Below are 17610 nucleotides of genomic sequence, written 5' to 3' on the forward strand. Positions count from 1 at the left end.
TCCACAGGTAGAAATTATGACCAAAACTTAATTGTAAAATAAATTCATGAAGGTTTAAATAGTTTGACAGTGAGGTTCATTAAAGAAAAAGTATGACTATGAAATGCATTTACACAGCATTTAAATATATGAGCTTTTCATATTCACTTCATGCTGTATCATAAAATAAAGCTATAATTCCCATATGAGAGATGAGAATAAAAGACGAGCAAATTTAAATGACCTATCTATAATGACATGTATTACAGGAGGAGGCATGGTATAAACATTCAATCTTATTTTTAGCTAATTTACCATTCTTATCTTATGGTCTCTACCTCTCAAAGGTAGACTATAAAGAAAGAGTAGTAAATTTCTTCCTGACCTCTGTTCCATTTTGGATATGTGAGTGAGGGTGAATAGGCCCTCCTATCCACAATCCATGACCTATACTTCCACTGAATGCCAACTAAAGTCACAAATGGAAAAAGAGAATGATAGATGGTTCCTGACAGAAAGTGTGATTCACTACTGATGGAAAGACTCTTCAAGCATCCTCTGGGAGATATGGCTGCATTCCATGTGTTGTCAAATGGAAGTTTCAACCAATACAGGAAATTTAAGCTACTGCAGGTATATGTGTGTATTTGCAAGTATCTTTGGAGGAGATAGATCGATTTTGTTTATAGTCCTAGAAAAATGCCATTTAAAATTACAGAAATTGTCACGTACTAACTTGCTATCTTAGAGTATTTGATGAAATCAAAAGGCTATATTTAAACAGTAGAAAAGATGTATACTAACACTAAAAAGTGTCTATTAAGGATCTCATTGAAAGTGGTTGCTCAAATCATATATACTATGTCTCATTTTACCATGTAGTCTATAGTCATGATATCGTAAAAAGTTAGCAATTAATTCAGGGTTTTAGGATTGAGAGAAAGAAAGCTCAATGAAAGTTTTCTGTCAAATGGATTCTATAAGCAAAGCAGGCAGTTCCCAGAGAGAGCCTCAGCAAAGCAATGTTATCTAATCTTTTCTATGTAGCAAATATCAACTCTAGTGTTGAGCTAGCAATTTATAACATATGTAGGACACCCAAGGTCATTCAAGCCATGTATTTATAAGTTAACAGGGCTTCTCACACATAAATACCACTAAGCACTTTTACCCAATACATAGTATTCTCCCATAGCCTCTGTTCTACAAGACAATTAGAACACAAGCTTTTTGCCAACTCCCCAAAGTACTTGCTATCTATGACACTAATGGAAATAATTTATGGAAAATTATGCAATTTTTTTGAGATTTTAGTTATTCATGAGAAACAGAGAGAGAGAGGCAGAGACAAAGGCAAAGGGAGAAGCAAGTTCCCTGTGTGAGTCCAATGCAGGACTTGATCCCAGGACTCTGGGATCACAACCTGAGCCAAAGGCAGACTCTCAACCACTGAACACCCAGGTGCTCCTCAATTATTTTTTTCTCTTTTTTTTTCCTTTCTAAAGATCCATTTTTATCCATTTATGATAGACACAGAGAGCGAGAGAGAGGCAGAGGGAGAAGCAGGCTCCATGCCAGGAGCCCAACGCAGGACTCGATCTCGGGACTCCAGGATCGCGTCCTGGGCCAAAGGCAGGCGCGAAACCGCTGAGCCACCCAGGGATCCCCTCCTCAATTATTTTTAATAAAAATTTTAAAACTAAACTGTAGGCTATAAAAAATAAGCAACTGCAAAAAAGGAAGAAAACTGTATCACTGTCTCACTGTCGTTGAAATACACAATTAAAAAGAAACTAATGCATCAAAAAAAATGTTTCAAATGCAATCATATGTGTTCTTTAAAACAGTCTTCCAAACAACAGCTTGTTTTCCTCTGTGATCCAAAATACTGGGAGGACTTCAGATAATCTTTATACAAACTTCCACTGCATTCATTCATTTACTCATTAATTTCTTCACAACAAATACGTGCCAGAAATTATGCTGGTCCTAGAACTACAATGGTAAGCAACAGTCAGATGCAGGTCCTGCCTGCCATGCAGCCTACAGAGAGCCTTCCCTCTACCCTATTCAAAACCTAAAAAAAAAAAAACCCAACTACCTATGAAGTCCAAACTCCTTGCCCTAGGGTTTAAGCTCCATCACTATCAAGCATAAAAACACCATTTTCAATCAACTTCTCATCTTTAACTCTTCTCAAACAGATATCTCAAACGTTCCTACTCTATATTCTTGCAATTCTATATACATGAAGTGTGTTTGCCCTAACACAGCCATATGTCCAAACACCAAAAGTCTACCCCATTCTTTAAGGATCAGCTCAAGAATCAACTCTTCCTCAAGGCCCTGCTTCCTGTATAACTGAAAAAATATTGTGTGGTCTCTCTTAGGACAACTGTACTAATATTCTATGTACAAATGCTATTTCCCCTATTTGTCAGCTTCTAAAAAAACAGAGTATGTTTCTGATTTATTTCTGCATCTTGCACAGCATCTAACAGAATGCAGGCTCAATAAAAATCTGTTGAATAAATACATGGTGTTAACTGTAAATTTAAAGATTAGTAATAACACTTTATGTTTATAAAGCTCAAAGAATGATTTTAAAATATCCTCTCATATATTGTTTTATCATTGTTACATAATACTATAAATTATAATGTGTGGTCAACTGAGCTGAATCAGTAGTGGCTTCAGGACATCCCATGAAAATGCTTTTGCCCCCTGAGGATCTTCTAGCTCACTGCCTCAACCATACTGGGAATCAAACTGCCATCTTATGCATATCTGGACTAATCACTGATAATACTATGGTTAAGTCATTTAACCTTTTTTTTTTTTTATAAAATGGTGTGCTTACTGAGGATGAGTTGGGGTGGGGGGGATGTACATTGAAATGTGTTTGAGGGCTCTGGATAACTGAGTTCTGGTTAATTGAAGCCTTTGTTTTAGCAATGGGGATAATTGTCCCAGCCATGTCTGCTATTCAAATCAAGAGCCCCTCTTTGTTATACTCTTCATGAAACCAGTAAATGGCATGATCTTTCCATAATAGAGTCACTGTCAACAAATGTTATTTCTCCCCTAAATAATCAGAGTTGTATATCGGTTTTCCAAGGATGTCAAGGCAGGCATCCATTCCATTATTAGGCAACTTTTAAAGTAAGTTAAAAATATAGTGCCTGAAACTGACCTGAGGGTTATCTAAATTTTTCTAATTTAGTCTAAATATATTTCAATGTAAATAACATGCCCTCTTATAAAGAGCAAACATTAAAATTGCTTATTTTAAGTAAGTCCACAATTACCCGTGAAAAAAATAGAACAATCTCAATGAAGAAACCTTATTTTGACAAGGTTCTTCCTTATCACTTCCTGATTCAGGGAGTCATTCCACAGATACTTGTAGATTTTCTAATGGCATTAAAAGTAAGCCTTCAAGATTAGCAAGAAGTTTTACCTCCCTCAAGGGTAGCAAAGCCGTAAGTATTTTTTTAATGGAAGATATTTTGCATCTGATACTATATTAAATAGGAAGACGAAGTTTCTAAAAACAGATTTGTGAATGCTCTAACCTTCACTTTACCATTGTATACATGTAATCTTTTTCAAAACAAAGATACCTTGTCTTCATCCAATTTTTATCTTATTATTTTTTAATCAAGGCAGTTCTGCTGCATGATTAACTACAAACTGCAGGATATTATTCTACCACAATACCCTGGCAACCAGCTGATATTCAGTTACACCAAGAAAAAAAAAAAAGAAGAAGAAGAACTAATTGTATGATCATGTGGATGTTGTAGAAGCCCTTTAGTTCAATCCTAGATGGGCCTCAAGAGGATAATGCTTATTCTGTTGAACTCACTGCCAAATCACAATATGAAAGAACCAGTATCAAAACAAGACCCAATTATACAAAGAGTGTATTTTATCAATGTCGGGTTTATAAGAAATAGGTATGTGACCCAGTACTTGTAGAAAATTGTTCAAAAATATTTACACAGATGGAGCTTAAAAGGAAATTATCGAACACTTGCTAGCCATAATGATATTCAATGAGTGTCTCTTCAGGTAGTATCAGGACAGCATCAGTCACAAAATACTCAGAGCAACAGATTCTAATTTCATGATTCTTTATACATAAAACAGATTTCCAAGCTGTTGGGAACTTTTGGGATAGGGGAGCAGCAGCAAATTTATGTATTATTTCTACCATTACAATATTTTTTAAAAGAAAAAAAATCTTAGCTCCAGTGTACTCATGGCTGAGTAAATCTATACCAAGTTCCAGCTGCCATTTGCTCAAACATCATAAAACAAAACAGAAACCATTTGTAAATAAATACTTTTTCAAACAATTATTCATGAATGGTAGCACAGACACCTATAAGTTGGCTTAGTCTACCATACTTTAAACAGGACCAGAAACCATGTAACTTAACTAAATGGCAGCCTCAGCAACCACCTCTTGCTTCCCCTAATAACTAACCTGTTCTTTTACTGTAGATTTCTGATTTTTCAAAATACATACCTATAATAGTTCTATAAAAAGAGGAGGGGAAAGACGTCTTAATGACAACAGATAACATAATTGTAGCTTTTCAGTTACTTCAATAAGATATTTTATAACAGCAAATGCTAATCTCATAATAAAGTCTAAATATTCAAATGGTATATATGCACATCAAGTTTTAATGACTATCAAACTATTCTTATTTTCCCTTTATCTGTAGTGTATGCTCAGTTAAGAACACCTAGACTAAATGTTTATGAGCTGACATTATTGGAACCCAACATTTGCCAAGTCTCACAGAAAATATTTAAAAATAAAAAAGGTCCTCTGTCTAGTATTATGCAAGCCAGCATTCTTTCTGTAAGTACAGGAAATAGATCTGACTTGAGATAAACAGAATTGGAATAGTTATGTGGGTCTTATTTTAAATGGTTTGGGAGGGGCACTGGGTGGCTTAGTAGTTGAGATCCGCCTTTGGCTTAGGGCATGATCCTGCGGTCCTGGGATCAAATCCTACATCAGACTCACCACAGGAAGCCTGCTTCTCCCTCTGCCTATGTCTCTGCCTCTCTCTGTTTCTCATGAATAAATAAATAAAATCCTTAAAAAATAAAATCCTATAAAAAATGATAAATAAATGGTTTGGGAAATTTGATTGACTCAATTTATATGGCACAATCAATACAGTTTCATGTTGCAATACAGCTTTGCAACCAAGTAACAGTTTTGATTTTAAAAGATACAAAATATGAGGGATCCCTGGGTGGCGCAGCGGTTTGGCGCCTGCCTTTGGCCCAGGGCGCGATCCTGGAGACCCGGGATCGAATCCCACATCAGGCTCCCGGTGCATGGAGCCTGTTTCTCCCTCTGTCTGTGTCTCTGCCTCTCTCTCTCTCTCTCTGTGACTATCATAAATAAATAAAAATTTAAAAAAATAAAAAAATAAAAAAATAAAAAATAAAAGATACAAAATATGAGTCTGGGTTCCATTATAACTAAGGATATGATGGAGTCATAGGCTTTTTCTAAGCTTCAGCTTCCCTCTGCCTATGCTAATTCAACAGCATAAATGGAAAAGGATATTCTCTGAGTCCTCTAGGTGATGACCTAGGAGATCCATTCTCACCTTCTTCCTTCCTTAGAAGCCCGATTTCACTGGAGGGACTTTCTACTTCATCTCCTATATAAAATACTGTAAACTTTAAAACTGACGTGATGCTTTCTGAATGTCAGCAATGAAATTGCTTGTAAATTCATGTCAGTCATGAATTTGCTTGTAAATTCTGCAGCAAAAGGTGGTGTTCTCTGAATATATAATTTTATATCTCTACTTCATTCAAGTTTAATGTTCAAATATGTAATTTTTTCTGAAATTAATTAGGCTATTAAATTCTACCAGGAGTTAAACTTTTTCTCCAATTTGCCACATTTATATTCTTATGTCAACCTCCCTAAAAAAAGAGATAAACAAGGAAATTGTAGGGACCCTGGGTGGCTCAGTGGTTGAGCAGCTGCCTTTGGCTCAGGGTGTGATCTCAATTCAGGGATTGAGTTCCACACATCAGCCTTCCTTCGAGGAGCCAGTTTCTCCCTCTATGTCTCTGCCTCTCTGTCTTTCATGAATAAATAAATAAAATCTTAAAAAAAAGAAGAAGAAACAACTGTATTACAAGGTAAAGAAATCTTTATACCACTTTAATGTACAAGAACCTCTTCTGAATGTGTAAGTTTTCTATTAAAAAACAAGATTTTGAAATAAAATGTATACAAAGGAGGTGGGTATCAAACAAGCTATCCTTAAAATTACTAAATACTTTTGTATCAGTCACAATATATTCATCACTAAAATTACTTACAAATAAAGGGAGTAAAAAACTAATACACCAAATAACAGTTTCTCTAACTTCAGGTTAATTTTCAATCCTACTTGTTCCAGTGGTGACTTTAATCCCTCATTAGCAGAGGTTTTACTCAGGTTTACTTTATACAAGTAGGGGACTTCTTTTCAATACAAAAATATCGGACTGTAATGCCTTTACTTACCAAAACATAAATCCTCCCCCCTAAAAAACAACTGATTAAACTTTACCCTGAAGCAGCAATCTTTAAATTATAATTTTTTACCAACTGTTTAATTTTCATATCATTAGAACATAAGCCCTTTACATGCTATTTTACCACAATCTCAGTATAAATGTCTCATTTTTCATAGAAAAAGCTAATTACACGGTTCAGCAAGTTGCCTGTGGTAACACATCGATTTTATTTACATTCCACAGTTAGACTTTAGCTTGTTCTCTCAATTGCAAGCACGTCTTGCTTAATAATTCTGTCTAATCCATTAGATCTTTTTCTATTTTTCATATAAAAGAATTCCGAATTGTACCGTAACTTTACAATACAAATGTATTGCTTACAAAACTACTAATAAGTATTCCACTTTCTCTTTTAAGGATATAACTTATGATTTTCTATTAAATCTATTACTTCAGTTAAATATGCTCTGGAATCATCTGGATAATCATCAATGAAAACTATTACTATTTTATGCTTTAGCAAACCAATTCTTTTAAAACTACACCTGAGGAAACAGAACACGCTGTAACTATTTCAAAAGTCAGAAATTTTGTATCAAGACTTAAATAATTTAGATCCAGTGAAAACCAGGAGTACTTAGTTCATAAACTATTTAGAACTAGCTACCATTTTCCACTGAGTATGAGGAGTTTTCCCTAAAAGTGCTTGTTCTCATGAAATACAAAGGTACTCTTCTATTACTATATACATAAAAACAAATATGAAAATACTATATATCCATAACAAATATAAAATAACAAGTATGAAACACAGCAATGTGACATTAATCTCAAGAATTACTAATGCCATATAATAAAATCACCATATAAATGTTGATAGGTAAAATACCACAAATCTAGAATGCTGAAGAAAAATTCACCTGCTTTCAAAACCAGCAGAATCTTATACTTGAAAAATAAACCCAAACAATAAATCCAAAAAAATTACTTTCCAATTTAATCAGAGATTAATTTCAATGAATCATAAACTGACCACCAATAATGAAAAAATATATATGTAAAATTAACCAGGGGGGGGAAGTCAAGAAATCAGATAATCTCTTTAGAAGAAATTTTGAAACTGAACAGCATTTTACTTAGAAATAATTTCATTCCTGTCAATTTTACATGTAAAAGGATCACTACTTTCACAAAAAGCAATTTTTTTCAATTGAGGATAAAGCCATTCACAATGTTGACTGAAATCATTTCCTTTCATTTTGTCAAAGAGAACCAAAATCAAAATTCAAGTGAAAAGTCACAGACTGAAAGATGTAGTAGTATATTCCTATATACTTAATTATGATTTGAGAAAATTCAGGGTCAACACTTTTCTTTTTAATGTGTTCAGCTTAAGGCTATTAATTTTCAGTTTGACTTTACTGTCATAATCTGACTTGATTAGATCGCCTGTGCTTTTCTTCCTTCTCCTCTCCTCTACCCCCCTAGCTACCTTTCCTGTTACTCAAGAATGTCGTCTTCATTTGATCTCTGTTGTTTTTAAATAGCTGAAAAGTTAGATTCTTCCTCAAGCCAGAGTGAAAAGTGGGCTAGGGAAAAGAATAGTCACTGTCTTGGGGCACCTGGGTGGCTCAGTCAGTTAAGCATTTGCCTTCAGCTCAGGTAATGATCCTAGAATCCAGGAATCGAGCCCCACCTTGGACTTCCTGCTTAGCAGTGAGTCGGTTTCTCCTTCTCCCCCCACCATCCTGCTGATGCTCTCTCTCAAATGAATTTAAAAATCTTTTTTTAAAAAAATAATATTCACCCTCTCAAAGTTTTGCCCCAAATTTACCTAAAAATTACAAAAAAGAAAAGTGTATCTTTACACAGGAAAAATCTGGTGGTCACTACCTTAAACCAAAGTAATCAAACTTAGTAGTATCAATATTGGGGCAAATTGACATAATGTGCCTCTGATAAGATGTCACAGACGTACATATCACCTACTCAATTATCTTGCCAAAAATGTTTAACCTGAATCTAATCATGAGGAAACAAATTCAGAATATGAAAAATTTGACAGGACAAAAAATTATATCAGTATCACTGAAAAATGTCCTACATTGTCACAGATGTTACATGATAAAGTATTTAGGGGTAAAGATTCATGAAGTCTAGAAATTACCTTCAAATGGTTTAACCAGAAAAAAAGTTAAGTGTATGTATAACTGCAAAAATTTTTTGAAATAAAAAAGAGAGAAGGGGAAATTCGGTTCTATCTTGGAAACAGCTAAAGTTTGTATCAATCCCATCATTTCAGATTGTACATTTTAATCTATATATACAGATTACAATACTAGCAAACTGGCTCTCCACTCTCTTCTCCTTAGCCTTCCTCCATCCTTACAAAATGCCCACTTCTTTATCCAGAGGCTTGCAATCAGTTCGAATGTATAAATAACAGTAATAGAGTATCTTAATTATCTTACACTGGTCACTATTTTAGAAAACCAGATCCCTTTTTCCTAGCTCTCTAATATCTAATGCTGTTTTTACAATTGCCCATACCTCCTGGCATAGGTGGCAGTACTCTGAAAAATAAAAAAGCAAAACTTATGACTACAAATGCAACAATGAAGGGTATTAACTGCCAATCTGCCTCTACACTGACAGTAAAGGCAATTCCTAAGGCTTCCAGTAATATATTGGGGCAATCATTTTTTAGAGGTAGACAGATGTATCCCTATTATAATTTACATATGTCTATTTGTAATAGCCAAAAGCAGAAGGGATAGTACAGATAAATATTAAAACTATAGACAAATTATAGATAAATTTTAAAATTATAGATAAATTATAAATTTTAAAATTAAAAATATAGACAATGCATATTTACAGCTAGGTTTCTTTATGAAACATATACAAAATAAAATGGATATTTAATGCCTTACTTTTAATTAGGTTTCAATCTCCTCACAATATCAAGTTAAAGTTTTAAGTGTATTCATTAGAAGTTAACCTTCTAAAAAAAAAGAAGTTAACCTTCTGAGAGTACAATACTATGCTGTTAAAACTATATAAGATGGGCTTCATTCATTCATTCATTCAACAAGCATCACTAAGCACATACTAGGCTATATGTAATACTTGTCCTTCTGGGCCAGGGGCTTTTAAGGTTTTGGATCAAGCCATCTTCAGTTCCTAGAAGTCTGTACTTGACCACTGTACCATTTTGGTGCTTTAAGATAGCATGTCTTTCCCACCACTGACTATAAGTGATAAAATGGCCAGAAGATTCTGTTTGTAAAATAATTTTGTTTGGTAGATGAGGAAAAGCTAGTTTAGTGTATTATGTTAATCTCTAAAATTCAAATTGAAAATGTGCAAAAGAATTTAGTCAAGCAAAAAGAGCAAATGTATAATAAAATTGGCAAAGACTATTAAGCTCAGTACGTAATCATCGGTATTTTTTAATTTAAATATATCTGTACCTTAAATAGAATGTCTAAGTTCCTAGCTCCATTTAGAATAAAATGATTTATTATAATATTACTGCCTTCCTGTTCATGTTCATCTTGTATATTATCTTCCTAATTATGTTTCTTTCCTGATCAGAAACCTATGACAATTCCTCAAAAATCAAATTCAGTGCAAATTCCACATCCTTACGTCAGCACACTCATTATGGCCCACCTTCGCAGTCTTTCAGTCTCTCCTATTTCACTAACAGCCTAAGCTCCAGACAAACCTGTTCTTCACACTATTTGTTCACTGCCAACAGGTCCTTTGTACAGGCTAATTCCTGACAAGGACAAGAAACTATTCTCTGTGCTGTTCTAAGAACTTTAACCTTTGTTATCCTTATACCAAGTTTACAGTGAGGAAAGTGAGGCAAGGATAAGTTACTTGATCAACGATACACAGCCAGCAAGCAACTAAGCAGGGATTCAAACCCATCCATGCTCTGAACTACTATGCCAGACAAGATAAATAGCAATTCTCTGACACGGGCCCAAATATGTTTATCCATGCGATGTGGATAACCTATAAATGTATTTTAGTGTTCAATTTCATAGATACTTTAAGTATTTAAACAAAAAAATCTAGTAATTTAAAACTAAACTGTGTCTAACCTGCAGGATTATTCTCTATGAGGATACTTTACATATTAAATCAAAGACGTTGCTCTGGTATTGTATTGCACTGTGAGGTTTCTTAGTAGAATGCTATTTTGGGTACATCGTAAAGACAAAGGGAACTACCAAATAACATAATTAAAAAGCATTTTAAGAAATAGCATGATGTTCCCACAAAAAAATGTTACAATAATGGTATCTTCATGCTTAATGTTTACAGGGCTCTGTTAAAATTTATTTTACCTAAAATGAAATGACTCTTACTTAAAGACCAAAACAGATTCCAAGATATCCTCAATTTGTATGACTACCAATTAAAAGACTTCCTTTGTATCTTTTTCTCATGACCACTCACCTGTCATACACATTCTCCCTCACTTGAAACAAAGTTGTCCTTATGCCATTCATTTTTCTAAATAAGTTCAAGTACTTTCTGATATTAAGTTGAACCACATAAAATTACCCTTTTCAACCACTCTTACTAAGTGATGGATACTTCACACGCTTTGATCCAGTAACATTCCCCAATCTGACATATCAAAAAGAATAGACATATTTAACAAAGTTATGACTGTTCCATCACTGGAATAGTTTCCTGGTGGCACACAAGAGAACAACAAACAGCTTACACTGTTTTCAGACTCAATAGGAAAGAAATTAAAAATAAAAAATAATCACTCTCATGAGAAAACATTCACAATATATTAAGTGAAAATGACTGTTGCAAAACAGTATGATACCAACTCCACTTACACATAAAAATACCAAATATTAAAATTCTGTTTCAGACTTCAGGATTTTTATTCTCTTCATTTGGCAGTTCTGTTTTTCTACTTTTCTCATTAAAATGTAGTGTTTCTGTGATTTGTAAAAACAGTTCAGAAAAAAGTCACTCTTTCCTTATTCTTTACCAAAAGGATACTTAATATATCAATGAAATATACATACAATCTAAAGCAACTATAAAAATTTTATAGCCTACATCTTTTTGTTGACTCGGTAACACAGTCCATGAGAAATAACACAGTAACTTAATAAATTATTTCTAGGGATCCCTGGGTGGCACAGCGATTTGGCGCCTGCCTTTGGCCTAGGGCACGATCCTGGAGACCCGGGATCGAATCCCACGTCGGGCTCCCAGTGCATGGAGCCTGCTTCTCCCTCTGCCTATGTCTCTGCCTCTCTCTCTCTGTGTGTGTCTATCATAAATAAATAAAAATTTAAAAAAAAAATAAAATAATAAAATAATAAAATAAATTATTTCTAATAACATTGATCATTTTCTTTGTTGGTATGGACAAATAACTTTACCCCCCACACCAGGTAAATAAGTCTAATTAATAGTTGGGCTTGGTTTCATCATTATTATAAAGTGGTAATTTATGCTGCTAAAAAATAAAGACCAGACCAAAAAGTTAAGACATAAGGTATCAATATGGGGTAGAGAAATGGAAGATTAAGAATCAGAAATAATCTGGGATACCTAGGTGGCTCAGCAGTTGAGTGACTGCCTCCTGGGGTTCTGGGATTGAGACCCACATTGCGCTCCCTGTGTGGAGCCTGCCTCTCCCTCTGCCTAAGTCTCTGCCTCTCTCCTTCTGTCTCTCTCATGAATAAATAAATAAAATATTAAAAAAAAAAGAATCAGAAATAATCTTAAAAAATAAAGGTGAACAAACAAAAATGCTATATTCCCTCTTCTACATGGGAAAAAACTTTAGAACAAAATATATGTTTTGATACTTAAATGGACAAATACAAATGTTATAATTATCTTCTGGGGTTATCTTATTTTTAAAATCCTGATAAATGGAATCCAGATGTGGTTAAACTCATTTTACCTGAATTCACTACTAACCTACATAAAATAAGCTTTGCTAATAAGTATATATGTTCTGAGATTCTGCTGATTAACCAGCTAAGGAAGCAGTCTTACCCAGACTGGGTTCTTATATTTATAAACCAAGTACTCTACAAACTATGGGGGGAACGTTTGCTTTGAACAAATAGACCATAAGGTAAACAGCTCAATTAGTCCACTGTGGTTTACTGCCCTCTGGCTGTTGTGGCAAGGGATATCACAGATATAAAATGGCTGCAAAGGAAAGCTAGGAAGGTATCAAGCAAAAGTTGAAAGGAAATCCTTTAGGCAAATTCACACACCTTAGAACAGACCTTCAAATATGAAAGTTAGTTTTCTTCCTTCCTTTAAAAAAAATATTAAATATATCAACTAACAAAACATTTCAAACATTATCTGAACTTTTTCAGCCACAAACTAACAAAATATAGAGTAGTTTGGACATAATAAAAGTTGGCTCTAGGAGACAGATATCAAAGAGTTAATGCACCACCCTAAGTAAAGATTGTAATTAATTTTGATTTAGAAAAATTCTTAGCATACTAGATGGAAAGAAGTGAAAAATTCTGACCAGACATCCAAAGAATATTCATAAAATTTCCTCTTGTTATAAATCTGTAGTAAATATAAAAAGTAGCTTAGAATTATGAAATCTTACATTAATTCAAAGTTTCCAGATATCAGACGTAATCTGTAGTTAAAAATTAGGTAACACTGAAGCAAGTATCTCCTGGAATCACCTAATTATATAAGAAACAGGAACAAAACAAAGGAAAACTTGCCATATCAAAATTAGACCAGATTCTTTATATTAATCTTTCTTCAAAATACTATCCAATGTCATCTCATAATTTTGTCCAATAACGCTTACACAAATTTTGTTATCACTTTATAATTTTCCACCAGAGTTCAGCTGGTAATGAACCAAAACAGCCACAGTTCAAGAAAAAACAATTCTGTTCATTTCATTGACTTGCTTATTACTCACAATGTGCTATCATTTTAAAACAGTAGATCTTGCCTTATTTCCACCCCAAAACACCCAGGAGGCACAGTATTTCCTTTAGTAACAGTGGTTCACAGATTCTGGTTCCCAGCATGACTGGAAAAGAACAAGACAATTTGGGGGGGAAATATGGGAGTAGAAAGAAGAGAGTAAGAGTGAGGATGTTCCTTTTGAGACACCCATTGAACACTTGGATTTTTCTCAGCAAGTCTTAATAAATTCTTTTTGAAATTTACTATTATTTATATATATAATAATATATATATCTTATATATATATAAGAAATTAATATAAATATATATATATATGACGCTAACAGTTTTTAAGAAAAAACAAAACACTTACCCTGCAGTTCATGATGTATTACACCCACTAGGTTGGGTTCGTCACCCCACCAGAATATCCATAACTCTTTGCAATCTGGTTTGACATCTCGACGCCATACACACAGCAAGTTGGCTTGCAGACAGCGGATGAAACTTAACAGGATCGGATCATCTTGGGCTGGGGCTGAAATTATGGGTCCACAGTCCCCGTGCCCTCCAAAATTGTACCTACGCCATTTGATTCCCGTGAGTTCAGCCTGGAAGAAAACAAGAAAATTACAATGGTTTTGATATTTCTTCTTACAGAACACAAAAAACAAGCTTCCATACAGATAACCAAATCTGCAATATTTACATTACTACACATAAGATTTCTCTCACTGAAAAATATTTGTCAATCTTCCTTGATATTTTTTAAAGATTTTATTTATTTATTCATGAGAGACACGGGGCGGGGGGGGGGGGGGGGGGCAGAGACACAGGCAGAGGGAAAAGCAGGCTCCATGCAGGGAGCGGGACATGGGACTCGATCCCAGGTCTCCAGGATCAGGCTCTGGGCCGAAGGCAGCCCTAAACCACTGAGCCACCCGGGCTGCCCTCCTCTTCCTTGATTTTTAAAGGGAGAAAAAACTCATTTCTTTCTATTAAGATTTCTACATAGCTCTTTATATTAAATACCAAATTACAACAGATGATTATTTCCAGTTGAACTATTTTTACCAAAAATTTACTATCAAGTCCTTACATATAAAACTATTTGCTGTTCATCCTTATTTGATTCATAAATTATATTTAGAAATCAGGTAAGAGTTTAAAAAATAAGTTTGTAAAAGTGAAAGAACTTCTTTCAAAGGATCTCAATTTCTTCCCATGCAGAAGCTACAATTTGAATCCTCTTTAATCAGGAAAGTGGTGAGCACACAGCCTCATAGCCTTTCATTATTAACACCAAAGCAAGCTACTAATGAAACTGACACAAGGTATCAGCAATTTCTGCATGTTCTTTAGCATGTAACACACAGAAAAGCTTTGCTTCTAGAACAATTCCCTAATGTAGTTTTGTCTTGTTTTCTAAATACATTTTAAGGCATAGATACTAGAGACGCCTGGGTGGCTCAGTGGTTGAGCAACTGCCTTTGGCCCAGGGTGTGATCCTGGAGTCCCGAGATTGAGTCCCACATCAGGCTCCCCGCATGGAGCCTGCTTCTCCCTCTGCCTATGTCTCTGCCTCTCTATGTGTCTCTCATGAACAAATAAATATAATCTTTAAAAATAAAAAAATAAAATAAAACAAAGACACTAAACCAGCTGAGAGCAGAACCTGGATCTTCATTCTATTACCTACGTTTATATTTTAAATTTTCTTAAATCTTAGAGGTCTAAGGAACTAAAATTCAAAGGTGTTTCAACACAAAAGATGAATTCCTTATTTAAATAGCTATAAACTACAACTATGTATTCAAAAGTGACAATAAAATGGATTCATAACATAATTCTGGACAAAACAGTCCATGTGTCCCCTGGCACTGGATCCTTACTCATCTTCCCCTCCCCTCCCCACCCAAGTCAATTTCTGTCAATAGTTGTTTAAATAACTGCCAACTTAATAGTATGGTATGACCCTGTACTAATATGCAGCCCTTTCTCAGCTTAGAGGAAACGATTATCATCTATTTCATCCCAAATATAACCTGGGGCCAGCCTTCAGGTTTGAACACCAGCTCCATATTTACTAGCTATAAGTAGCAAGTACTTAGTAAGTTACCTTAACTTTTGTCCCTCTGTCACCTCACCACGAAAATGAGAATAACAGTATTTACAGAGTTGATTAAACAAGCACGTATTTAAAATACTTATAATGATGCCTGGCACATGGCAAAAAATATAAGTGATACTGCTATCATTACTAGTAATGATAGTACATTTCTCTTTGTTCATATCCCTTTTGCATTTTTCTATCACACAAGTTCCTTTATTTCTTCAAACAAAAGTAATGTATATGTATGTCTGTGTTTTAAACAGAAAACCTACCTTCAATTTTTAAATAAATGTCAAAGAAACAAACTAAATAAAAAGACTAAAAAGGGGCAGTTGAAATCAGAAAAGTAGAAGACTAATAACTTTGAAAGATATGAAAGATACCAATAAATATAAATTACTAATATTTACATTAACCATATTTGAAATGTTAGAAAATTATGATCTATCAGAAATTTAAACATCAGATGAGCCAGTCCCCAAGAAATCTATGCACAGCAATTTACTCACTAGAATACTTTTACCTGTAACATCCAGGATGGTTCAGCAAACAAAATATTTGGCTTTGATTCAGAAGAATGGTTTCCTAATCCTAGCACTAACTTCCTATCAGTGCTTCCCTGGTCTCAGTTTTGATAAAGGGAAGCCATGGCCATCTGCTCTATATTCTTTATGGAGTTGTTCTAGCAAGTGACAGAATTCAGAAGGGACATAACAAGCCTACAAACTTAATCACTTCATAACTAATTCAGTTGGAAAAACTGGAAAATGTCCAATTATTTTAAAACAATTTAGTTCCTTTACCTTAAAGCTAAAATTAAATATCATTATACCAGTCTTCACTGGAAAATTAACAATGAAACACCATTTAAGCCTAACAGAGATAACTAAGCATAAAGTGAATGTTCAAAGACTTCGCTTTAAACTTCGAATTATTGTTTGATAAGACCAAAGACAACGTAGTGATACCGAAATACTGTCCAAAAAAAAAAAAAAAGAAATCCCTATATTGGACGTATATTCACTTAGACTAATATATGTCCTCATATACCATGATCATGTTCATAGTTAAGAAGCAATTCCACACAAACTTCTCTTTTTTTCCCCAAAGATTTTATTTATTCATGAGAGACACAGGGAGAGGCAGAGACATAGGCAGAGGGAGAAGCAGGCTCCCTGCGGGGAGCCCAATGTGGGACTCGATCCCAGGACCCCAGGATCACAACCTGGGCCAAAGACTGACACTCAACCACTGAGCCACCCGGGTGTCCCTCCACACAAACTTCTATGGACCAATTTCTGACAAAAGCATAGATCTTCCAAGACTTAAAATTCTTTAATTTCAAAATTATGAAGAAACTCTTTAAAGTATTTCTAGATGCAAGTTATCCCAAAATGCAGTTATTTCTCACTGCCAAAGACAATCCATAATTATATTTAAGTTTAAAATTACACTTAAATATAAAATCAGTTTTTAAAATATAAAATCAGGGGCACCTGAGTGGCTTGGTCAGTTAAGTGTCTGCCTTTGGCTCAGGTCATGATCCCAGGGCCCTGGGATAGAGCCCCATGTGGGGCTGTCTGCTCAGCAGGGAGTCTGCTTCTCCCTCTCTGCCTGCCTGCTCTGCCTACTTGTGCGCACACACGGTCTTCTGTCAAATAAACAAAATCTAAAAATAAATAAAATATAAAATCAAAAGGATGAAATTAAAATATACAAGGAATAAATCCAGCATGCACATATACATAGTAACAATCATATATAGAGAGATAGATATATGTAGTAACAACCACAACCATCACCTATTTACAAACAGTATGTAATTTCTAACATTAAACAATATACCAAGATCTTCACATATAATTTCTAATCTTCACAAACAGACAGCTAAAGAAATTAGGACTCAGAAAGGTTAAATAATTCTCCCCTACCTACAAAGGCAGCAAATGGTAGATCCCAAATATAACTGGATTAAAAGCATAACTGCATTTAAAGAATAAATTCCTTCC

General features: G+C 34.4%; 1 protein-coding gene across 6 annotated transcripts in view; it reads right to left on the minus strand.

Moving 5' to 3' along the window:
- MED13L (mediator complex subunit 13L) overlaps positions 1–17610 on the minus strand; it is a 295043-nt gene that overhangs the window by 247275 nt on the left and 30158 nt on the right. For all 6 annotated transcript variants that reach the window (XR_003146620.3, XM_025474084.3, XM_025474083.3 and 3 more), the window contains exon 2: positions 13862–14099. Coding sequence is in view for 3 of the 6 variants with exons in the window: in XM_025474084.3 (XP_025329869.1) it covers positions 13862–14099 (238 nt within the window). In the remaining 3 variants the exon portion in view is untranslated. The remainder of the gene's footprint in view (positions 1–13861; positions 14100–17610) is intronic.

This window comes from Canis lupus, chromosome 26, assembly GCF_003254725.2.
Source record: "Canis lupus dingo isolate Sandy chromosome 26, ASM325472v2, whole genome shotgun sequence".
Taxonomy (NCBI): domain Eukaryota; kingdom Metazoa; phylum Chordata; class Mammalia; order Carnivora; family Canidae; genus Canis; species Canis lupus.